Source organism: Physeter macrocephalus, chromosome 13 (assembly GCF_002837175.3).
Source record: "Physeter macrocephalus isolate SW-GA chromosome 13, ASM283717v5, whole genome shotgun sequence".
NCBI classification, from domain to species: domain Eukaryota; kingdom Metazoa; phylum Chordata; class Mammalia; order Artiodactyla; family Physeteridae; genus Physeter; species Physeter macrocephalus.
In genome coordinates, this window is record NC_041226.1 from 87,398,125 (window position 1) to 87,424,290 (window position 26,166).

At 42.7% G+C, this 26,166-nt stretch overlaps 1 protein-coding gene across 1 annotated transcript in view; it reads right to left on the reverse strand.

Annotated features, from left to right (window-relative positions):
- GPR107 (G protein-coupled receptor 107) overlaps window positions 1-26,166 on the reverse strand; it is a 72,060-nt gene that overhangs the window by 35,788 nt on the left and 10,106 nt on the right. The window contains exons 2-10 of the mRNA XM_024126187.2: window positions 17,159-17,281; window positions 16,199-16,249; window positions 15,868-15,947; window positions 13,706-13,845; window positions 11,875-11,912; window positions 10,229-10,285; window positions 6,420-6,530; window positions 5,941-6,074; window positions 1,126-1,201 (exon numbers count right to left, since the gene is read on the reverse strand). Coding sequence (XP_023981955.1) covers window positions 1,126-1,201; window positions 5,941-6,074; window positions 6,420-6,530; window positions 10,229-10,285; window positions 11,875-11,912; window positions 13,706-13,845; window positions 15,868-15,947; window positions 16,199-16,249; window positions 17,159-17,281 — 810 coding nt within the window. The remainder of the gene's footprint in view (window positions 1-1,125; window positions 1,202-5,940; window positions 6,075-6,419; window positions 6,531-10,228; window positions 10,286-11,874; window positions 11,913-13,705; window positions 13,846-15,867; window positions 15,948-16,198; window positions 16,250-17,158; window positions 17,282-26,166) is intronic.

The following is a 26,166-nucleotide window of genomic DNA, read 5'->3' on the forward strand; positions in this document are numbered from 1 at the left end:
GCCCGCGTACCGCAAAAAAAAAAAAAAAAAAAAAAAAAAAAAGATGTATAAAACCACCAAAAAACAAATAAACAAACAAACTAACAAACCTCCAAATGCCACAGGTCTTTTCAATGCCCCAGTCAAGAGCTTTATCTTTCATAGCCTTACTGCTTACATAATAAATCAGTCAGTAAAGTCAGTAAAAAAATCTACGTGGAATCCCCTAGCTTCAACTATGTTTTCTTTGGAAAAAAATCTGTAAATTTAGAGCTACCTGAAATCACCAGTGCATTTTAACTAAAGTGACCAGTTTCAGTAGTGGCCCAAATGCTTCCAGGCAGGACTCCCAAAGCTGACATCAGTTTCTCTATACATCTTTCATTCTCCCACACGTGGCTGTCTAGATATGAAGGTGACTCAAGAATCTTATCATTCGTTATCTACATGGTTCCAGAAAGAATCTTTTACCTTACACCCAAATGGGAAGTTATCCAAATAACTGTAATTTCTTGAAATTGTAACTGGCTATATTATTACTTTTTCTATGACAATATTTTTAAGTGCAGTAGGATCTTGTGCACATGTCTGGAGACTGTCACCCTCACGTATGACCCACGGGTACCTCGTAGGCCTACGAATCAGGGAAGTGGTGATCTTACTCCCGTGGGCAGGCTCATTTCAATCTGCATCAGTACTAAATATGCAAAGCTTAAGCTCAATTCTTAGGCCTCAATCTTTAGAGCATCAGTTTTCTCTCAAATAAGTATCCTAACACTGAACTTCAAATCAAACGGGAACATGAGGGAATATTTGGAAAAATAAAGGAAGTCATGGAAACAATTCAGCAGGTGGCACACTAATCTCAAGAAGTGACTGGGAAAACAAAAACAAAAAAAATAAACACCAACAAGTGTTCTGAGAAAACTCTGAGTCTGACGGTAACGTCTGAAGATCTCAAGTCTAGTATTAGGGAGATTGTGATGATTTACCTCCGTGACCAGTCCCTCCCAGACCAAAGGAGGCTTCATGACAAAGGTATTCTTTCACCTTTTATTTGATGTGTCCTGTCTTCTACTTTATTTTTCCAGACAGTATAGGCATAGTACATCGGTTCGTAAATGACCCCAAAATACTAATACGTACTGCGTGGAACACCAAGGAAAGAGACTTGGTGAAAGGAAGGGCGGCCATCAACCAGTGAATTTTAAATACATCATTCCTATGTAAAAACAGAGAGAAAAGAATTAAAGGAATATTTCATACTCCCAAAGAACAGGTAAAGCTCCAGGCCTCATAGGAGGCAGTAAGTATAATCTAAGCAAACCACAAACATGAAGCTTTTTAAACAAGTGGTTGCTGCCAACAGGAAAGGCCTGGAATGGAGTCCCAAGTCACCTCTACTATATAATTCAATGTTGTGAATGGAGCCGAGTTATGTACAATGGGTTTCCAGGCCTGATAAGATGGAAATCTAAACAGGCTGCCAGCTTCTTCTCCAGAAACCACCTTGGAAAGCCCGCAGAGGCAAGAATGAGGCAGACGGATCTATGAAAATGGCGTGAAATCCCCAAGAAGGTAGAGGTGATCAGGTACAGCTATAGGGGAAATCTGTAGCCAGGAGGAGAGGCGGATTTGGAGCCAGGCAGCAGGGATGGTCAAAGAGAAAGCGCTGGGGTTGTACCCCCTCTCTCCCGCCTCACAGCTGGAACCTGCCAAACATACCAGGACAGTGGTGCACAGCACCCACTGCCCCACCTCCCCCTACGGGCACAAGTCCACCTTCAGGCTGCCAGGCATTCAACTCCTCTACCCCTTCCCGCCTCATCCTAGGAATTAACCTAATAAGACAAACAAAACCATGATGGTGAAAAGTCTTAAACTCTATTAAAGAAAGCAAACAAAGACTTGAGTAAGAGCTACAGTGGGGACTCCCACTCTCGTATATCAAGACATTCTGCAAAGCCACAGCAGTAAAAAATGGGAAACGGGTGTCGCATCAGACAAGTAAACCAACAGAATAGACTAGAAGGCTTATAAATAGATTCGTGGGTGTACAGAAGCTTGATAGTTCAGGTGATACCAAGTCGGTGGGAAAAGAACAGCCTGCTTAATGGTTGACACTGGGAAAAAATGAGCTCAAACCTATATAAGAAATAAGGAAAGCTGGATCTCTGCTTCACACTTACTTACAACCCAGGTGGAGTCTGCTGCTAAGCATAAAACACACATTTTGTAATCTTGGAGTAGGAATGGGCCTCTTAAGATCCAAGGAGCACTGCCCAAAAGACTAAAATTAGATAGCTGGGACTCCATTAGTATGAACGATTTTTACTCAACAATTCAACTGGGAGAAGAAATTTGCAATGTCTAAGACATGCAAGGGATGGAGATCCGAATGTGCAAGGAACTTATGCAAAGCAACAAGAAAAACACAGAAAATCCCACAGAAAAATATGCAAATACAGGCAGTCACAGAGGGAAAACCCCAGAAGGTTAACATGTCTCTGCAAAGATAATTCATATCACTGATATTCAGAGAAATGCAGAAGAAAATGAGGTACCAGTTTATACCCATCACACTGGCAAAACATAAGGTGTCAGTCTTGGCACACGTGTAGTAGGAGCCTAAGCCGGCACAGGCACGCATCGCGGCGGGCAACCGGCAGCACTTAGAGAAATTAAAGGAGAGCTCCCCGACGCCCGGGGCACCTCCTTCCGAAAATGTACTTCAGAGGCTGCAGACCCCTCCGGGGACAGGAAGGAGGGTGGATCATGACAGCACGGGGAAGCAGGGAAATGCAGACAACCGAGGGCTCCACCATTAAGGGGCTGGGCGAGTGGAATGCGGACGCTCGCCGTGGACGACACGGAGCAGCTGAACAGCCATGAACCGGATGTGCACGCAGCCACGTGACTAGATCCTAAAGAGGATATTCTGAGTGAAAGATGTACAAAAACAATACCTACAGATGGAACAGTGTATATAAATTAGAAATACATGCAGGGCTTCCCTGGTGGCGCAGTGGTTGAGAATCCGCCTGCCAATGCAGGGGACACGGGTTCGAGCCCTGGTCCGGGAGGATCCCACATGCCGCGGAGCAAGTAAGCCCGTGAGCCACAACTACTGAGCCTGCGCTCTAGAGCCCGCGCGCCACAACTACTGAAGCCCACACCTACTGAAGCCCGCGCACCTAGAGCCTGTGCTCTGCAAGGAGAGAAGCCACCGCAATGAGAAGCCTGCACGCTGCAACAGAGAGTAGCCCCTGCTCGCTGCAACTAGAGAAAGCTCACGTGCTGCAACAAAGACCCAACACAGCCAAAAATAATAAATAAATAAGTAAATTTATTTTTAAAAAATACATGCAATACCAATAAACATTATTTGCTTACAAGAATACACAAATACCCCCAGAACACATACTAAACGCATCTGAGTGGCTGGCCGTGCGGGGGAAGGAACCGGGAGAGGGGACAGGAAATAGCACAGGAGAGGGCCTTGCACAGAACGATAAGGAGGGTGTGTCGTGAGCTGACGCACACCCAGTTTCCGGACTGGTTTCCTCCCTGGTACTTTCCTGCTCCAGTGCCTACCTACCTGAAGGTCGAAAGGGAAGTCAAGGCCAGAGTAGTCTGTCCCTCCCGAACAGTAATGAGATTTACCCAGAGTGCAGAACCGTCAAGGGCTGCGCTCACCACACACCCTGGCCACCAAGACTCGCACTCCAAGTTACAGCACTGATGGCTGGGCCGTTATGTGAATGAAGGAAAGATCTCGGGCTCTGGAGCCACACCGACCTGGCTCACATACGGGTTCTACCCTGACGACCTTCATCTCTCTAGGCCTCAGAAACCTCTGCTGAAAATGGGCCTTCAATGACCTCAAGGAGCCATGACATCCAATGCCTGGCTGGGCAGGGAGCAGGTACCAAACCGATCAGCTGCCCGTGTTCCCTTCCCACTTCCCCGTGCTCTGGGGCCCACGACAGAACCACAAGGCACAGCAAGCCACTCTGGGTCCCAGGGCCAGCTCTGTCGGCGGATGCTAGCCCTGTCTCTCACTTTCCCCCTCAAGGCCTCAATAAGACGAGGCAAAAAATCTCTCAGTTCCCTCCAGCACTAAGGGGCTACAAGTCTCTGAAATGCACTGGCAGCCCTGGAGTCACATCTGTGACGTGACTCACGTGGCTGGCTGTGAGACTCCTGGAAAAACACGGGGATGGGGCAGGGGGCTGAAATGATACGTTTCTGTATATACGCTATACTTCAACAAGAAGTTTAAAATACGTTGTACAAAGTAGGTCAGCCTCGTCTAACCACAGATTTTAAACTGCTGCCACGATTTTATATAAGTGAACCAGTGACAATAACTGTTGCATCGCTAAATAAAGGGAAATTAAAATACCACTGAACATCTGGCTAAACTATTTCGTATGTCCTCATCTTTGCATAGCACCCTGATCTGCAAAACACTCTCGTACACATCATTTCAGGGGGAATCACATAAGAAAACTAAGGATCTAAGACTTTGAGGGGAAGGCAGGGCAGTTATGCCCGTCCCAGCTCTGCGGCCGAGGAAGGAGACTTAGAGGGAAGGCGGGCGCACAGGCAGCGCGAGTCAGCGCTCGCTCCTGACGTCAGCTCTCCGGCTCCAGGTTCCTACTCTTCTAATAACGGCAAAAGCAAAACTCTTTAAAAAAACAAACCGGGGCTTCCCTGGTGGCGCAGTGGTTGAGAGTCCGCCTGCCGATGCAGGGGAACCGGGTTCGCGCCCCGGTCCGGGAGGATCCCGCGTGCCGCGGAGCGGCGGGGCCCGTGAGCCATGGCCGCTGAGCCTGCGCGTCCGGAGCCTGTGCTCCGCAACGGGAGAGGCCGCAACAGTGAGAGGCCCGCGTACCACACACACAAAAAAAACAAACCAAACGCCGCCCCCCAACCACCTTTTATGGCCTGAATTTGTAGGATTCTTTTTTTCGTATTAATGGCTGCCTGATCTCCAGTCCAAACATGATTATGTAGGGTTCTTCACAAGTAAACAAGACACAGTTCCATCCAGGGGATGTAAAAGATTTACAACAGGAACCGGCAACCACATCCAGCAGAGCCCAGTACCCGAGCTGAACATGTCCACTAGAAGACAATCTGGCCACCAGAGGCCAGAGAGATCTCAATCTGTCCCACTGCTCCAGAGAAAGAGGTATCTGGTACTTGGGGGTGCCTAATTATTGTCTGAATTTAAATCCATATTATACTACCATATTCACATACCATCATTTACACAGTTTATGGGCCTTATACTATAGCAAACACTTCACACTATTTTTTAACTGAAAATTAGCGTTCTGTTTTCCATGTGGGGGAGGGACACGATTAAACACTAGCTCCGCACATACCCTGCTGCTCCCCTCAGGTACCAAGAACAGGAAGTTAAAGCCTCAGGGATTTCAGAAGAAAGGCCAAGGGTCAGGCAGGTGGGCTCTCAAGAGGTTTTCTCGAGTGACGAGCCTCTGGAGGTGAGTACCTGCCCCGCCAGGCTCTGGGCTGGGCCTTCAGTGCTCAGCAGCAACTCCACGCTCCCACCAGGCGCTGGGCTGTCGTCACTCGTCTCGTAAGAACAAAGAGCCCCTGAATGGGACCAATGTGTTCACTCTGAGTCCTGGACTCTAGTGTCCTCGCTATGGAAATGTTTTGCTTACACATTTTATTTTGCTTGTATATTACTGAAATATTTGGATTTGCTTTTTAAACAAAGCACTGGGAAGTGAACAAACACCAAGGCATGCAAAGGCCTCCCAGGCGGCAAGGCTCCTGCATGGTCTCCCTTTGTTTCGGGGAAGATGCCCTTTGAAGAGAACAGGATCGCTAGTGCCAAGTCCTCCAGGTTCAGAAGACAGCAAAAGGTGAAATTATACAAATCCCCTAACGCTCTTGGATGAAGGGCTCAAGGAGGTGATAATTTACCGTCGTTTTCGAAGGATGTGAATCCAGATGGTCCCAGAGAGCAAAAAGAAAAAGGCCATAGAAATGTATAATTTGGGGAGAGGAATTTCTCCCGCTGAGAGGTAGCTGTCAGGATTCTTCTCTGTGATCTCGATCTGAAACCAACATGACATTAATTTTTACTTTTCAGAAACAGATCATCCCATATTCAGCAATCTGGAATCTTAGCTGTTTCATGGAAGTTCAAGAAAGTGAGTACCAGCAGATAACAACCACATTCTTAATGCATAGGCTGAAAGTGTAAACACATCCTAAATTGCTTTATATTTTCTTATTTATGAACCCTCTGAAGTATCCTGCCCCCTGGCATAAATGTTATTTTGGCCACGTTTCTCTTACTCTGGCTTAAGTGTTCTTAAAACTACTCTCATAAAGAAATAACTGTCTCCCATTTTACACGGCTGACAACACCCACATGTGAGTTTCTGTATGGTACTCACATCGAGGCTGAATGAAAACTTGTCATTGGACCGTATTTCACTTCCAGGGCATTTATGAAAATAAAGACTGTAGAGGCCTTCTTGGTCTTCAGTGCTGATGTTAAAGAAAAACTGAAAGTGAAGAAGAAAAAAATTTAAGGGTACCCAAATCCTCGGCTAAATTTTTAAATCTTAGAAATAAATCGTGAATACCATGAACAGAAGAAAACAGACTGCTTACTTAGATTAATCAAACTCTCCCAGAGCAGAGTTTAAATAGACGTTTTCTTATTCTATGATACCCTCCTAATATTTTGTTATAACAATTTTCAAGCTAACAGAAAGGTTAACAGAATTATACAGTGAATACCTATGTACCCACTACCTAGATTCTACAATTAACAGTTTACTACACTTGCTTTATCACATATCTATCCATCAGTGATGGGTTTTTGCAGAAGTCTGCAGAGCTAACCTAAGATACAATTTTCTAGTTTTCAAGTCAACATATTGTTGTTTTGCTCTTCGGTAAAAAATACTTCTGAGAAAGAAAGGAGGTTCATCTGATACTTGAAAAGGTAAAGGACCAGTATTCCCTCATCAAAATTTACCCACAGGATTTTAAACAACAGTAACAGAGGCTACATTTTCTACATTTAGACATTTTTCTTTGTTTTTCAACATTATTTCATGTATTCAAATGAAATTTAATGTAAATTTAAAAATGTATATATATAAAAAGATCACAGAATGTGACACCTTAATCAATTCCAGAGAACATTTTACTAAAAGCCTAAAAATATACTGTTTAGGGTTACATATATAGGTGGTAAACTATGAAGAAAAGTGAGGAAATGGTTATGATAACATCTTTCACGATAGGGTTTACTCTAGAGTTGAGAAGAGCGATGAGGGCCACAAGGGGGTTCTGGGGTGTTGGAACTGTTCTAGTTCTTGTCCCAAGTGATGGTTACAAAGGTGATTATTTATAATTACTTGTACTCAACATAAGTACTATACACTCTTCTATAGGTACTATACCTCAAAATTTAAAAGAATGGGGGGAAAAAAGAGACATCTGACAAGAAGACGAAAAGAAAAGACCAAGAATTATTCAAGCTGAGGGCTTCCCTGGTGGCGCAGTGGTTGAGAGTCCGCCTGCCGATGCAGGGGACGCAGGTTCGTACCCCGGTCCGGGAAGATGCCACATGCTGCGGAGCGGCTAGGCCTGTGAACAATGGCCACTGAGCCTGCGCGTCCGGAGCCTGTGCCCCGTGACGGGAGAGGCCACAGCAGTGAGAGGCCCACATACAGCAAAAAAAAAAAAAAAAAAAAAAAAAGAATTATTCAAGCTGAAATTATTAGCGTTAAACCATGTCCCAAACTCATCACTGTAAAGTGCGAGCATGTATTCTTGTCCACCCAAGGTAGCCACAAAAAGAAAACTTTTCTAAACATGTAATTTTAATTACAGAAGTAAGACTCTCATGAAATTTCTAAAAAATATTTTTTAAAAAAATCAATAGAACCATCATGGTAGATCAGAGTAGACACCTGACACTTGAAGGAAAACAAAACAAAACAAAATAAAGCAAAAATGAAAATTTTAGGGTTGGGGTAAGCCCTGACAGTCCCTTTCCAGCTCTAGGTAGATAAACTATCAGACCTACTCTGTGGATGGAGCAGAAAAGCTCAGAATGACCGTACTGTCCACAACTGGGAGGACACTGGGCAGCAGAACACTGAGGACCCACCTACTGACTTCTTCACAAGGAGAGGGGAAGCCAGAGAAAAAGCAAGCTGTCCATTTTGTGTGCTGCCTGTTTTATGCATCCCAAGAACCCTATGAACTGGCTGTTTGAAGCAATGTTCTGAATCACCACAAATGCTGCTTTCCCCTCAGTACTCACCTTGACACAAAGCACTAGTAACTGACAAATGTGTATCCTATAAATGCTTTCCTTTTGTGACTTAAAAAAGAAACATTCAAAATACTTATTTTATTAACAAACATATTAAAGTGAGGGAAAGAAGACGGAAAAGTACCTTTTGCATTTTCTTAAGAAGGTAGTAAAGCAAAGTGATTAAACACACGGGCCTTGGAGTCAGACAAACCTGGGTTTGAACCCTCCCCTTGGGCAAGTTACTTAACCTCTCTGAGCCTCAGTTTCCTCATCTGTAAAAGGAGAATAGTAACAGTACCTAATTCACAGACTGCTGGGAAGATGAACTGAGATAATGATGACATATAAGTACTTAGCACGATGTCTGACTCACTCATTCATCTCCATAATGACTTACGGGCAGCCTGTTATGGGCCAGGCCCAAGATGAGGAATTTCATATACAGCAGCAATAAAGCAGATAGAAATCCCTGCCCTTATGGCTACCTTCTAAAGGGAGAGACAGATAACAAATACAATAAATAAGTACAAGTATACCGTATGTTGGAAAGAAGCACTAAGGGAAAAAACAGAGCCAGGGGCGGGGCTGGGGGTGCTGCATTTAAAACAGGGAGATTGGAGGAAGCTTTGTTGAAAAGGTGACATTTGAGCAAAGACTTGAAGGAGGAAGAAACTGATCACACAGATTCTGAGGGACCAATGTTCCTCCAGCAGGTACAGCTAGAGCAGAGCCCAAAGCCTGATCTTTTCTAGGAGCAGCAAGGTGGCCTGTGTAGCTGGAAGAGAGTAATAAGCAGGGGATGGGGGAGCAAACAGGAGCTGAGGTCAGAAAGTTGACAGCAGCTGGACCATGTAGGCTTGGAGACCACATGGAAGGACGTGGGCTGTTACTCTGAGACAGATGGGAAGCTGCTGAGGATTCAGAGCAGATGAGCACCCCAAAAGCTCTCAGTTAGCTGTTAATACCGACGGTCACTAAACTTAAAAGAACATATAAAAACTGTTACATAGGCAAAAGAATCTATGGTGAAAGAAATCAGAATAGCAGATGCAGGGGTGGGGGACTTTTGGAGATGGTAAAAATACAGAGAATCTTGAGAATGGGTTATGTGGGTGCATGCAGTTGTCAGAATTGATTGAACCACACACATAAGACCTGGGCATTTCCCTCTAAGCAAATTATACCTCAATTAATGAAAACTGGTTAGAAAAGAGAGAGACAGTGATTCTTACAAATTAATGATAAAGGATTATTTGTATAGTGCTTTACAAAGCACTTTTATCTTTGAAGAATGATACTAACAACCCTATGAGACACGCGCCCTAATTTTCCATTTTCAGATGATTCAAGAGCGAGGTTCAGAAGTTGAGTGAGCTGTCCAAGGTCACCAGCTAGCACATGGGCTCTGAGATCCAGTCCAGTGTCCTCCCCTGGACCCCACACATGGGCTGTGATGCTGCCATAAACACCCGCGTGCAGTTAACAACGGTGACAGCTGAGCAGGTCACTCAGGCCTCTAAGGCTCAGTGAACTCATCTCTGAAATGACAACATCACCCTAAAAGATCACAATGGTCCGTTCAGGTACAGAAGTCTGTGTTTCTGACACACTCTGAATGGGAGGCAGCATGGGATTGGAGAGGCAGAGGTGTGGGACAGCCAGGGAGAACGGGGTTGGAATCCGGGCCTTCTCACTCACACTGGACATAACACTCTGAGTTATTCTCTCTCAGAGACTTATGATTTGATAAGTGGTGGGTAACAATACCCACCTTGTAGGTTTGTTATGGAGAGAGCTACTGTATTCAAGTGACTGACACACAGCATACCTAAATTACTACTCCTAAATTCAAAATTTCTATAAAAATTCACCCTTTTACATGGTAGAGATAAATTCTATGAAGCTTGACTGAAAGAGAATACATACCTGAAATGAAACTGCCCCATCATTATTACGAACAGAAAAGGATTTCTCTCCTGTTGCCTAAAAAAGACATTAACAACCTATTTTAGAATGAGACTGGTGGAAAAAGCATGCTAATAAAAATAAAAATTTTAAAACTCCAAAACATGCTTTTCTTAAACCCAAGCTTTCTTCAAAAGCTCACTGAAAAAGAAATTCACCATTTTTTCAAGATGTTTGAAATCACCTTTCACAGAGAATGGTAATTCTTTACCCACTTCCTTTTCTCATCTACCTCCTGTCTCTTCAATACCCCCTACTCACTACTGAACACCTCTCTAGTCTTAAAGCTTCAGCTAGACAACGGATGCCAACCCAGGTCACACCCTGACACAGCACCTGGGCTCCATCCCCGACTTCAAATGATCTACATATTGCCACCGGTACAACGGACTAAAGGTAAGTAACAAAAAGAAGGAACTACTGATCCATGGAACAACATGGGCAAACCTAAAATAATTATGCTAAATGAAAGAAGACAAAAAGAGTAGGTACTGCATAATTCATTTATAGCAGCTTCTGTAAAACTAATCTATAGTTACAGATCAGTTGTTACTTAGGGACAGGAAGGTGACAAAGGGACAGGAGAAACCTTTGGGGTGATGGACATGTTCACTCTCTCATTGTGGTGGTGGTTTCACAGGTGACACACAGGCCAAAACTTATCAAGTTGTCACTTTAAATATGTGCAGTTTATGATATATCAATTATACTTCAATAAAGCTGTCAAAATAAAACAAAATAAAATACCGCCATTTGGATGTCCCATCACTGAAAACTCAAGATATCCCAAACCAAAACTTCCCCGTTTTTGCTTCTGCTATTTCTACTTCCTAAACCTCTGGGGAAAAGAAAAAAAAAAAATCTACCTCTTCTCCTACCCTCCCGCCACCCCCAAATGACCTCCCAGACTGATTCCGAAGCTCTGCTCTAGTTCAGATCCTCATCACCTTAAACCTGTATTATCACAACAGAATTCTTCCTGGTCCCTCTAATTTCACTGTCTCCCTCTCCAAGGCTACCCCTGCACATTCCTTCAGAACTGTGACCTTCCCTTAACACCTTCTGTATCACATTCCATCCTTGTCAAGAACACATGATGACTTCCTGTTTTCTGTGCATCCATACCTTCAATTTTCCAGCCCTCTGTTATCTAAGACACCTCTCTCTGCTCCCAAACAGGTACCTTTTACTTCCAATAGGCCAGTGCCCAGCACCTGTCATGCTCATCTCCACTGCCGGTCTTTGCTCACGATGGTCTTCATCTCCTTCCTTCTCTTCTTCCCCAAACAATCTACCAAACTTCAAGCCCTGGTGACGCCTCCCTCCAGAGGGCTCTCCGAGAGCCCACTTCCCTCTCCTCTCACTCTCTGAGCCTCTATCATGTAAGTGCTGTATAGCTCAGCACTCAGTCTTTGAAATTGTTTCCGAGTGCCTAAGTTATCTCCCCAAACAGAAGACAACCCCCTGTAGATCAGGCATGCAGATGTATGTGTGCACACCTGTGTGTACATATATTCATACGTACATACATTCCTATATGCACACACATACCCAGACATACATACATACCCAGAAAAGCTGAGAGCATAAGTCAGGTTATTTCTTACCTTTGAATCCACTGTACTTCTTTCAGACTTTCCACTGTCTAGAAGCAGAACCATTTAAGAGCTATTATTGCATGATTCAGCTCATATGTATATTACAGTATCATTTTATGAGACTTTAGCTCGTCTAATATCAAATAATTCAAACAATCAAAACGGTGAGGCCACGTGCCATTTTGTGAAATGCCATCTGCTTAGAACCCCAAACGCTCCTGAGCTGTAGAAGCCGCAAATGGCAACCTGTTCTCTTATAAATGCAATCTAATAAATGATAATACTCAGTATAGACGAGGGAAATCATCTCTAAATAACCTAGTGCATGTTACTGTCAGAGACACCATGTGGAATAACTTCCTTATCTTCTAAGTAATTACATTTGAAAACAGATCATTGTTTAAAATGCATATATATAATATATGAGATTTATTTATATACACGGAAATAATATTAGCATAAAGCATACTATTTTTATTTCCACAGCAAGGAGTGCAGAAATTGCTAATGATTTCTTTCAGTGAACAGAGAGGGCATCTGTGTCTTATTTTTACTTAAGACCCTCTTCGTGAGGAAGAAAACATCTCAAACTCCCTGCAGGAAGGGAGAGAGTTTCAGAATAAAAAGAAGGAAAAGAAGATTTTCTGCCCAGGGAATGGTTATGTGAGCCTGAGGAACCTGGACAAGGAGGAGATGGTGCACATACGTGGAACTACATCATCACACAAATGTAACATTTCTGCACATCTTTTAATCTGGGTTAGAATTTTGACAAACTGAGAAAAAGACACATAAATAATACAATAAATAGTTATCTTTAAAGCACTCATATAAATTATTCGATAAACCTAACGGTTAATGAAAGAGGTGATAAATATAAATTGGTTAATCAACATATGGAGGAAAAGAGCAGCCTCAGTAATAAGAGTGACTTCAAAATCAGGAATACCTTTTTGCCTTTCACTTTAGAATTTAAAAAAACAAAACAAAACCAAAAACCCAGTATTGTCTAGGACATGGTGACGTGGGCACTATTCTTATATATTTCCCAACAGGAGTATAAATTCACACAACTCATGTGGAGAGGAATGAAAATATGTATCAATATTCTCAAAAGTATTCATATCCTTTGAACCAGAAATTCCAATTCTGCGAACCCATCCTAAAGGAAGTTCTACATATGAAAAAAAATCTACAAATAATAATATCTACAAATAACAATGTCTGATGTAGCAATGTTTTAATATAATAGCATCAAGGTAGAAATATGTCTCTTTAAGGGGAAAGGCTGAGCAAATAAACAGTATACATTTAATGGGATATCTGATAAGTATGAAATAACTTAAAGTTGAGTGAACAGGGATGCTTATAAAATTATAAACGTGTATGAGTTTTAAAAATCAAATATTCTAGACTTAGGAAACAAGTTTAGAAGGAAATATAAATTACTCAAATTTTAACACAGGGAGTAAGGAGAAATGACATTTCTTCTCCCATCTTTTCCACATTTTTCTTTGTTACATATTTTTATATCACCTCAAAAATAAAATAATGCTAAGATTCTATTTGTTTTTACTTAGGAACAAAAAAGAATCTACAGGGCTTCCCTGGTGGCGCAGTGGTTTAGAGTCCACCTGCCGATGCAGGGGACATGGGTTTGTGTCCCGGTCTGGGAGGATCCCACATGCCGCGGAGCGGCTGGGCCCGTGAGCCATGGCCGCTGAGCCTGCGCGTCCGGAGCCTGTGCTCCGCAATGGGAGAGGCCCGCGTACCGCAAAAAAAAAAAGAATCTACAAATCAGGGTAGTGAAGAAAATGCTAGTTTCTACCTCACAGTTTACCTTGTTTATTCTGAGTCTGGCTGCCTGCTGAAACAGCTTTAACACCAGGCTCCTGGCTCTGAGCAAGGACTTTCTCATCCTTGCTGAAGATGATCTTTGGTAACTGGGTACCAGCTTCTGGTGGAGATCTTATTCGCACTCTATATTCAAACAAGACAGAAGAAAAAGAGTTCAAAGTAATGCTTATGGCCGGTAAGTGTTATAAGTTAGGTGTTGTTTCCAGCTCTAAATCCATCATCTCATGCAGTCCCATGATGTCCTATGATGCAGATTCTATTATCCGCGTTTTAGAGATGTTGAAATGAAAGCTCAGAAAGGTTAAAGAACCTGCCCAAGAGTAGAAAGCTAGTGAGCAGCTTGGGCGAGGACCTGGGCAGTCTCACTCTAAAGCTTAAGTTCGTAGCAACCATACAATTCTGAGGTACACATTCCCCCCTAAGTACGTGCAATGTGTTCAACAAATTGGTGTACAAGGGAAAAGGAACAAGCGGTAAAAAAAAACCCAGTAAGACGTTAAAGTGAAGCCTTGGGGAGCATGCGAGGGGCGGTGAGCACTATTAGTAGCCCACCCAATATGCATTTCCTCCCTTCTCCCTGCTTACCAGACCGCAATTTTGTTTGCCCCATCCCGCCTGAGGAGGAACCAGCAAGTTTCCATGCCTGAGTGGACACGCAGCCTCAGCTGGCACCATCACACGTACCAAGGGGAGCATGTCTAGCACTGAACGGGGAGGAGCCCTCCTCTCTTCCCCTCAGCTGGATGCAGACAATGCACTCCCTTCATTGAACACACCATGCTATTTCACACCACTCTGCCTGTGTATATCACGTTCCCTTTGCCTAAAATGCTCTTCCCTTGCTTATTCATCTGTAAAGTCTATTCACGAGAAGGGTGGTCGCACCAATACTTCTCTGAAGCCTTCCCTTCTCTTCTGCAAACCTCAGTCTCTCTGCTCTACTAGTTCTCTAGTTTGCTGTGATCGTTTGTATTGCTCTTCTGTCTCCCTCATCCATCTAGAAGCTCCTCCAGGACTGGACCTCTGTCTTGCTCATCTTGTTTTTAATCTCCAGCACTCAGCAAAATATTTGGCACGTGGCAGACAATAAATGGTAACTTAACTACCAAATTCCCCCTAACTTTACTCTAGGATTGAACTGAAGGATTAGTAGAATTACTTACTCACTTCTGGAGATGTCTAGGATTAGAAGGGTGACAGAGGCAGACTGTTTCTTTAAAATACAGTAATTCACATCTTCATCCTGAGAAAGGAAGACCCAATTACACACCATCTTGTTCATTCACACCAGAGTAAGAACAAAATGTTTTCAGGAACAAAGGAAACAAGTGGCCCAGACTCCATTCAAGTAACACAACTGTGGGTGCTCCGAGATGCTTGGAAGTCAAAGCTGCTACCGCCTCAAGAAAACAGCACTGACGGAAGCAGGGTGTTTCCACCCAGTGCCTTGGGTTCAAGTGAAGGGAGTGATCAGGTCATGCGCTTGATGCTCACCAGATAAGAAGAAAATCCATCATTCTTTGTGCGGTCTAGGCTGAATCCAATCTAAGAGGAGGTAAAAACAATGGAAGTAAATAACCACATGATGCCCAGGCGCCCTTACCTTCATTACTCCAAGAGCAGAAGGGTGACTCTTTTGGCCACGTCTTGGTTTTCTTAGCATTCATTTTGTAAGAAGGATCAGTTGTTATTAAAATTATCCAAGAATTACGGGCTTCCCTGGTGGCGCAGTGGTTGCGCGTCCGCCTGCCGATGCAGGGGAACCGGGTTCGTGCCCCGGTCTGGGAGGATCCCACATGCCGCGGAGCGGCTGGGCCCGTGAGCCATGGCCGCTGGGCCTGCACGTCCGGAGCCTGTGTGGTCGCACCAATACTTCTCTGAAGCCTTCCCTTCTCTTCTGCAAACCTCAGTCTCTCTGCTCTACTAGTTCTCTAGTTTGCTGTGATCGTTTGTATTGCTCTTCTGTCTCCCTCATCCATCTAGAAGCTCCTCCAGGACTGGACCTCTGTCTTGCTCATCTTGTTTTTAATCTCCAGCACTCAGCAAAATATTTGGCACGTGGCAGACAATAAATGGTAACTTAACTACCAAATTCCCCCTAACTTTACTCTAGGATTGAACTGAAGGATTAGTAGAATTACTTACTCACTTCTGGAGATGTCTAGGATTAGAAGGGTGACAGAGGCAGACTGTTTCTTTAAAATACAGTAATTCACATCTTCATCCTGAGAAAGGAAGACCCAATTACACACCATCTTGTTCATTCACACCAGAGTAAGAACAAAATGTTTTCAGGAACAAAGGAAACAAGTGGCCCAGACTCCATTCAAGTAACACAACTGTGGGTGCTCCGAGATGCTTGGAAGTCAAAGCTGCTACCGCCTCAAGAAAACAGCACTGACGGAAGCAGGGTGTTTCCACCCAGTGCCTTGGGTTCAAGTGAAGGGAGTGATCAGGTCATGCGCTTGATGCTCACCAGATAAGAAGAAAATCCATCATTCTTTGTGCGGTCTAGGCTGAATCCAATCTAAGAGGAGGTAAAAACAATGGAAGTAAATAACCACATGATGCCCGGGCGCCCTTACCTTCATTACTCCAAGAGCAGAAGGGTGACTCTTTTGGCCACGTCTTGGTTTTCTTAGCATTCATTTTGTAAGAAGGATCAGTTGTTATTAAAATTATCCAAGAATTACGGGCTTCCCTGGTGGCGCAGTGGTTGCGCGTCCGCCTGCCGATGCAGGGGAACCGGGTTCGTGCCCCGGTCTGGGAGGATCCCACATGCCGCGGAGCGGCTGGGCCCGTGAGCCATGGCCGCTGGGCCTGCACGTCCGGAGCCTGTGCTCCGCAACGGGAGAGACCACAACAGAGGGAGGCCCGCATACCACAAAAAAAAAAAAAAAAAAAAAATTACAACTTAACTGTTAAGAATAAAACTATCTGACGCGGGCCTTCCCTGGTGGCGCAGTGGTTACGAATCCGCCTGCCAATGCAGGGGACACGGGTTCGAGCCCTGGTCCGGGAAGATCCCACATGCCGCGGAGCAACTAAGCCCGTGTGCCACAACTACTGAGCCTGCGCTCTAGAGCCCACGAGCCACAACTACTGAGCCCACGTGCCACAACTACTGAAGCCTGTGCGCCTAGAGCCCGTGCTCCACAATGAGAAGCCACTGCAATGAGAAGCCTGCGCACCACAACGAAGAGTAGCCCCCGCTCGCCACAACTAGAGAAAGCCCGCGCGCAGCAACAGAGACCCAAGACAGCCAAAAATAAAAAATAAAATAAATAAATTAAATTAAATTTATTAAAAAACAAAACAAAACTATCTGGCGCCCGCTCACAAGTTTAATTTTCTCTACATTCTGATACTTCATACTTAAGTATGGGGTGAAGCTTTCACCTAAGCAACAGAAAAGATCTCCTGGAAAGGCACTTACAGTTGCGTCCTTGTCTGTGGCTCCTTCAGGCTCATTCACCGAAAGGCTACTGACATTCACCATCATGTACCCATTCTTGAAGAATCCAAAGGTGTTCAGATGAACCTTATGCCTCACATCATCCTAAAAGGATTTGCAGTGGTGGAATTAGTAACATGGAGAAGTTAACTTGATTAGTTAACCTATTCTTTTGCTTGGAAAACTATGGTTATCTAGTTCCCTGCTACCTAACCAATGTTTCTATGTATTCAGTAATATAGACAACTGTGGGACCTTTTCTTGCTCCAAAAGCTGAAGAAGACTCATCAGAAACTCATAATATAGCAACAATTTTGCAGAAGGAAACACACAATAGATTCGATTCATTCCAGTGTATTTGTAAGGGTCCCGGGGGCAGACTCGATGGCCTGTGGAATGTGGATTCCAGGAAAGGAGGAACAGTGTTTTAGTCATCCTCCCATGCTTCCTTCAAGTACAAGGCCTGGCATCCAGTAGGCACTCGAAACATGGAGGCGGGGGAGGGGGGCGTGGAGGGAGGGAGAAGAGGCCAAAGCTGCTCCAAGAATACACTCATTTATATAAACCTTCTTAGGCGTTTTAGTGTAACCGTCTCCTCCCACTGCAGGACAACAGGAATATCTGAACATTACTTGAAACTATCTCAAAATGGTGATTCCAATGTCAACTCAGTCAACAAATTTTAGGGCCAACGGAACAATGGTATTAGTGAACACTTCTAAAGTTGAGGTTCCACAAAGATGCTTCACATTGTGTAAAGTCATGAGTTTTATACTGAGAATTATTTTCCCAAATGTTCACAGTTATTAAGTAGCTCCTAAATGCAAGGCATCATGCTAAGTACTTTTCTAAAACTCGGATTTGGTTCTTCCTCAAATCTGCATAGTCATTAATGGTAGTGTTTGTTTCTTGCTCATATTTTAAAACTCTATCCGTTGTTTCTTTCATTTTAAATATAGCTATCTTACAACATACTGAGGAGCTCTGAAACCCTAATTCTGTTCTTGGTCATCTCTGCTGACTTTCCTAGCAATTTGTTTCTTTGTGTGAGGGGTAATTTTTTATTTCTAGACTTGGAACTCCTGGACTTCAGAGGCAGTCTAATTGCAAACACCAAACGCCTATGATGAGAGGCTAAGGATCAGATCTTCAGCAGAAAAATCAAACTGATTCCTGCCATAGCTAAGACACGTTTCACTGCCATTGTGAGCTGAGGAGAGGGACACAGTCCCAGCGCCCCTCCTGGCCCGGGTCCAGGGCTTTGGCTCCCGCTCCCCCTCACCAGCTGCTCAAAATCCAAGGCTCTGGTTCCAAATTTCTATGCCTTGGGGCAGCCCTGGCTTGTGTTATTTTGCCCCTGGGGTTTCAGCTCCTTCTCTCCCTCTCCCCTGTATCTGGCCCTGGGACTTTCCCTCCTCTTTCTAGGAGCCCAGCTATGCATTTGCTAGACTTCCACTTCCAGGTGGGATGGAGGAGCCTGCAGCAAACCAGCACTCCCAGGGAGAAAAAAAAAGCAAGATAACTTAACTGTTATCTTCCAGAAGTCATCTGCTAGAAGACACTGGAGAGCCGCTAGACCACAAAAACCAGAAAAGCTGAAGCTCCCAGTCTTTCCTGGGACTCTACGAGAGATGAACCTCCACGGAACATGATCTGAGTGGGCATCTTCTCAGTTTTCCTGAAGGTGTTACAAGGCTACTACTATCCTAGACTCACAGGACAGAAATTAATTCAGCTACATATGATGGATCACTTTGGACATTAGGGCTTAATACTCCGGCAAAATCCACAGATAAGAAGGGCTACAGAGGGACAATGAAGGAAAATGAAAAACTTCCTGCCCCACGCAACATGGATGGATCTCACAGACATAACACTAAGCAAAACAAGCCATATTCCCCGTAGGTATAACAAATTCAAATTCAAATGTAGGGGGAAATACGCTAAGGCAATAGAGGTCAGGATGGTGGTTGGTTATTCTTGGGAGGGAGAGACTTTCCAGTCACCTGGGGGATGCGGCCTTTAGGAGCTTCTGGAAATGCTTGGTAACATTGTTGCTGGTTGCACAAATATTCTTACACAGTGGAAATTCATTGAGTTGTATGCTTACAATGAGTATTTTCTTTAGCATGTATATTACACTTCAATAAGTTTAAATTTTGAAAGTATGCTTGTTCTAATTTATCCCTCACTTAGATGCTGTGTAGCAAAAATGGAAGCCTGTTAATCGATTTTTATATTCACGTAGTGCACCACAATGCCTATTTTCTAGGTTTTTGGGGGAAAATGTTTCAATTGCAACCTTACAACAGTGATTTTTTTTCCATACAAACTCTATCTTCCTTTACTGTTTTTTTTTTTCACTTTTGTATAGCATTTCACTTGATAATACAATGCCATTAAAAACATGTTTTTGAAGAATATTTTAAACAATCACAACAGCATCACAACTCCCTGTTTTCAGCACTTACCAAGAACTGGGTTATGTGCCAAGGGCTTTCCTATGATGTCTAATCCTCACTCAGCCCAGCGTGGTTAAAAGCAGTATCCCCAAGACAGGGATGAAGACACAAGTTCAGAGATGAAACGCTACCCAAGACTATGGACACTCTAGGTGGTAAAGCTGGGATTTCAACACAGATCTGACATGAAAGCCATTTTCACGCCACTATCCCCTAATGTTGGAAAGTAATAACAATATAATATTAAATGCAGGTTGGATTACCTAGAAGAAATGGACAAATTCCTAGAAACATATAACTTACCAAGACTCAATCTGAAGAAACAGAAAATCTGAATAAGGAGACTGAATCAGTATTCAAACAGTTAAGGAAAAATTAACACCAGTGTTTCTCAAACTCTTCCAAAAAATTGAAGAGGAGGGAACACATCCAAACTGATTCTACAAGGCCAGAATCATCCTGATACCAAGCCTATAAGGACGCTACAAGAGAAGAAAATTACAGGCCAATATCCCTGATGAACAAAGATGCAAAAATCCTCAACAAAATACTAGCAAACCAAATTCAACAGCACATTAAAAGGCTCATACACCATGATCAAGTAAAATTTATCCCTGAGATGCAAGGATGGTTCAACATATGTAAATCAATAAATGTGATACACCACATTAACAAAGTGAAGGAAAAAATCCTATGATTATCTCAGTAAATGCAGAAAAGGCATTTGACAAATACAACATCCTTTCATGATAAAGACGCTCAACAGATCAGGTATGGAAGGAATGTACCTCAGCATGATACAGGCTGTAATATGACAAGTCCACAGCTAACATCATACTCAACAGTGAAAAGATGTAAACTTTCCTCCTAAGATCAGGAACAAGGCAAGAATGCCTACTCTCACTATTCAACACAGTACTAGAAGTTCTAGCCAGAGCAATCAGACAAGAAAAAGAAATAACAGGTATCCAAATCCGAAAGGGAAAAGTAAAATTGTCTCTGTTCAGAGAGGACATGATCTTATATATAGAAAACACTGAAGACTCCTCCAAGAAACTATTAAAACTAACAAATTCATGGGACTTCCCTGGTGGTGCAGTGGTTAAGACTATGCACTTCCAATGCAGGGGGCCCGGGTTCAAACCCTGGTCAGGGAACTAGACCCCACAAGCATGCCGCAACTAAGAGCTCCCATGCCACAACTAAAGAGCCCACCAGCCGCAACTAAGACCCAGCACAACCAAATAAATAAATAAATAAAATATTTTTTAAAAACCTAATAAACAAATTCAGTAAAATTGCAAGACAAAATCAACATACAAAAATTAGTGGGCATTTCTTATACAATAACGAAATATCTGAAAGAGAAATAAAGAAAACAATTCTATTTTCAATAGCGTAAAAAAACAACAGGGACTTCCCTGGTGGTCCAGCATGTAAGACTCTGCACTCCCAATGCAGGGAGCCCAGGTTTGATCCCTGGTCGGGGAACTAGATCCCGCATGCATGCCTCAACTAAAAGTTCACATGCTGCAACTAAGAAGTCCGCATGCCACAACTAAAGATCCTGCATGCCGCAACGAACATCCTGCATGCTGCAACTAAGACCCGGTGCAGCCAAAATAAATAAATAATAAATAAATAAATATTTTTTAAAAAAACTTAGGAATAAATTTTACCAAGGAGAAGAAAGAACTATACACTGAAAACGACAAAAACACTGATGAAAGAAATTAAAGAAGACACAAACAAATGGAGAGATAAGCTGTATTCATGGATTGGAAGAATTAACATTGTTAAAATGTCCATTCTATCCATATCATTCAGTGTAATCCCTATCAAAATTCCAGTGGCACTTTTCACAGAACTAGAACAATCCTAAATTCACATGGTACCACAAAGACCTTAAAGCAATCTTGAGTAACAAGAACAAAGCTGAAGGCATCACACTGACTGAATTCAAAATGTATTATAAAGTTATAGTAATCAAAATAGTATGGTACTAGCATAAAGACATACAGACCAATGGAACAGAAAATAGAGCCCAGAAATAAATCCACTCATTTATGTTCAACTGATCTTTGACAAAGGTGCCAAGAACACACAGTGGGGAAAGGATAGTCTCTTCAATAAATGGTGTTGGGAAAACTGTATATCCACATGCAGAAGAATGAAACTGGACCCTTTTCTCACACCATATACAAAAATCAGCTCAAAATGGATTAATGACTTAAATGTGAGACCTGAAACTGTAAAACGACTACAAGAAAACATAGGAAAACAGCTTCTTAACAATGGTCTGGGCAATAACTTTTTGGATAGAAACCAAAAGCACAGGCAACAAAAGAAAAATAGACAAATGTGACTGCATCAAACAAAAAAGCTTCTGCACAGCAAAGAAAACAATCAACAGAGTGAAAAGACAACCTACGGAATGAGGAAAGATATTTGCAAACCATGTATCTGATAAGGGGTTAATATCCAAAATACACAGGGAACTAAAACAACTCAATAGCAAGAAAACAAATATCCTGATTTAAAAATGGATAAAGAGGGCTTCCCTGGTGGCACAGTGCTTAAGAATCTGCCTGCCAATGCAGGGGACACGGGTTCAAGCCCTGGCCCGGGAAGATCCCATATGCCGCGAAGCAACTAAGCCCATGAGCCACAACTACTGAGCCTGAGCTCTAGAGCCCGTGAGCCACAACTACTGAAGCCTGCGCGCCTAGAGCCCATGCTCTGCCACAAGAGAAGCCACGACAATGAGAAGCCCGCTCACTGCAACTAGAGAAAGCCTGCGTGCAGTAACAAGAGACAACACAGCCAAAAATAAATAAATAAATGTTTTTAAAAAAGGATAAAGGACCTGAATAGACATTTCTCAAAAGAAGACATAAAAGGTGCTCAATATCACTAATCATCAGGGAAATGTAAATTAAAGCCACAATGAAATATCACCTCACACATGTTAGAATGGCTATTATCAAAAAGTCAAAGGACAACAAGTGTTGATGAGGGAGTGGAGACAACGGAACTCTTGTACACTGTTGGTGGGAATGTAAATTAGAAGAGTCATTATGGAAAACAGTATGAAGATTCCTCAAAAAATTAAAATTAGCACTCTAGGGAATTTCCTGGCAGTCCAGTGGTTAGGACTCACTGCTTTCAATGCCATGGCCCAGGTTCAATCCCTGGTTGGGGAACTAAGATCCGGTAAGACGTGGGAGTGGCCAAAAAAAAAAAAAAACTCTATATGATCCAGCAATCCCACTTCTGGGTATAAATCCAAAGGAAGTAAAATCACTATCTTGAAGAGATAGCTGTAACATTATTCACAATAGCCAAGATATGGAAACAATCTGAGTAGCTGTCAGAAGATAAATGGATAAAGAAAATGTGTGTTTATGTATGGACTATTTTTCAGCCTTAAAAAAGAAGGAAACCTTGTCATTTGCAACAACACAGATGAACCTGGAAGATATTACGCTAAGTTAAATAAGCCAGACACACAAAGACAAATACTGCACAGTCTTGCTTATATGTGGAACCTAAAAATGTTGAATTCTAAGAAGCAAAGAGCAGAATGGTGGTTACCAAGGCTGGGGGTAGAGGGAAATGGAAAGATGTTGGTCAAAGGGTACAAAGTTTCAGATACGAAGGATGAGTAAGTTCTGCAGATTTAATGTACAACGTGGTGACTACAGTTAACAATACTGTATACTTGGGGCTTCCCTGGTAGCGCAGTGGTTAAGAATCCGCCTGCCAATGCAGAGGACACGGGTTCGAGCCCTGGTCCAGGAAGATCCCACGTGCCACGGAGCAACTAAGCCCGCGAGCCACAACTACTTAGCCCGTGTGCCACAATTACTGAAGCCCGCGCACTATCTAGGGCCTGTGCTCCACAACAAGAGAAGCCACTGCAATGAGAGGCCCATGCACCACGACGAAGAGTAGCCCCTGCTGACAGCAACTAGAGAAAGCCCGCGCGCAGCAACAAAGACCCAACGCAGCCAAAAATAAATAAATAAATTTATTTATTTTTTTTTTAAAAAAAATACTGTATACTTGAAATCTGCTGAGTAAATCTTAACTATTCACATACATACACATACATTGTATGTCTTAAATACATACAATTTTTATTTGTCAATTATATCTCAATAAAGCTAGAAAAAATATTAAATGCAAAGAACAGAAACAAACTATATACAATAAGAGCTAAATTTGTTTTAAAAAATTAAAAGGTATGTATATTTACAATTATTTATAAAGGATTTGAAAGAAATTCATCAAACCATGAAAAGGTTAGTACTAGTGGGATGGTGGGTAGCAATTTTTTCTTTATACTTTTCTATATTTTCTAAATTTCTAACAAAGACCATGTGTTAATCTGTAATTACAAAAAAAAAAAAAATCAATCGTTATAATTTCTAAGTATTACCATTTGCCAGTAATAACTGCAGGACCCTCGCCTAACCTAACCTCTGACACTCCATTCTAAGCTATCATGTCACCATATCAAGTAAAATACGTATGGAAGTGACTTTGTAAACTGTATTTCACTATACAAATCATAGAGACACAAACTTTGAGATTGAAAGTAACCAGGAAGGTCAAAACATTCTAACCACTCATTCAACTTTGATTTAATTCAATGTAAATAAACCAATATTTACAAAACACCCTTAAGGGCTGAGGCCCAAGAAGTGATAAACACTCTTGGTGATAAACACAGTCTCAAAAAAAATCTCCAACAGCCAGGCCTAACTGTCCAGGAACAAGGAAACCTCTCCTTCTACCACAAGGAAGCCAGAGATCTGGGGGCCCTGGGATGAACATCCCACCCACTGTCAGTGCTACAGCCAGAGTGCTACAGGCAACATCTGGGGATGGGGTGTGAGAGGGGAAGAGAGAAGCCTCAGCACTCACATCTGTCCCTCCAGATACTCTCCCAGGTAAGAGGCAGCAAGGTCAGTGTCTTGATGGCAGAGCGACAAAGTAAAAGGAGGCAAGACAAGGAGTTGCCAAAGTGGGGTGAAGATGACAATATCTGACACAAGCAATGAAGATTTAATTACATTTTCAAAGCCCACTCAATCATTTCCATTAGCACTGAACCAGCAGTAAGGTCTGTCTGTTTCTCCAAGGATCACAGAGATCACAAACATTTGACCTTGTACCCAGTACTGTGCTAGGAAGAACTCTATCACCCCCCATTCACTCTTATTACAACACCGTGAGACAGGTGTTGTTATGCCCATTTTACAGATGAGGCTCTGAGTGGTAAAACTTGCTTAAAATCGTAATGGTAGTAGGTGGCAAAGCCAGTATTCTAACTCAGGTTTGTTTAAAACCCAAACCTGTGCTCTTATCCACCTCATACTTTTTACAGGGACTTCCCTGGTGGTCCAGTGGTAAAGAGTCTGCCTTCCAATGCAGGAGATGCGGGTTCAATCCCTGGTCGGGGAACTAAGATCCCACATGCCACATGGTGCAGCCGAAAAAGAAAAAAGGAAAATTAATACTTTTTACAACCAAATAAATGGTATATCTTTTGTTTTTAAATTTTTCTATTATAGAAAATTTCAAGCCATCAACTTGTGGTCAATTTTGTTCCCTTACATTCCTCCCCATATAGGAGAAGAATTAAAAAATAACCATAAAAACAAGTTATATTCCTAATCACAGTAAACTGCTTATCAAGTTAATTAAATGAATTCGTTTACTCATGAGAAGTCAAGGCTACCAGAACATAAACAAAATACAGGACTGTTCCCAGGTACATATTTATATGGTTGATTGTAAAAACTTATACTTTTTCGTGGCCTTCCTTAGTAGACTGATATTATCCGAAGTTGGTGGAAACATTAATTGGCCCACAGTTATAATCTCAAAAGTACTAGTTCAAACAAAGAAATAAGCATCAGTTTGATGATGATGATGACTCCATCTGAATTAATGTGTACTTAATTTATCATAGAGGATCTCAGAAAAAATGCAGCATCAGATGATTCTGGATTATCTCAGATTATTCTGAAAGGTTTTTTTGGTAAATAAATAAATTTATTTATTTATGCATGCATGCATGCATGCTGTGCCAGGTCTTAGTTGCAGCACGCCAGATCCTAGTTGCAGCATGCACGCGGGATCTAGTTCCCCAACCAGGGATCCAACCTGGACCTCCTGCATTGGGAGTGCGGAATCTTACCCACTGGACCACCAAGGAAGCCCCCTGAAAGGTTTGTTCTCATTTGCAATAAACTACTTAGTAAAATTAAAACTTTAAGATTATTGAAATTCTAAGCCAAAAATTTACCCAAAAAGTTTATTTAAAATGTGAAGTTTTGGGGCTTCCCTAGTGGCGCAGTGGTTAAGAATCCACCTGCCAATGCAGGGGACATGGGTTTCGAGCCCTGGTCCGGGAAGATCCCACATGCCGCGGAGCAATTAAGCCCGTGTGCCACAACTACTGGGCCTGCGCTCTAGAGCCTGCAAGCCACAACTACTGAGCCCGCGTGCCATGACTAC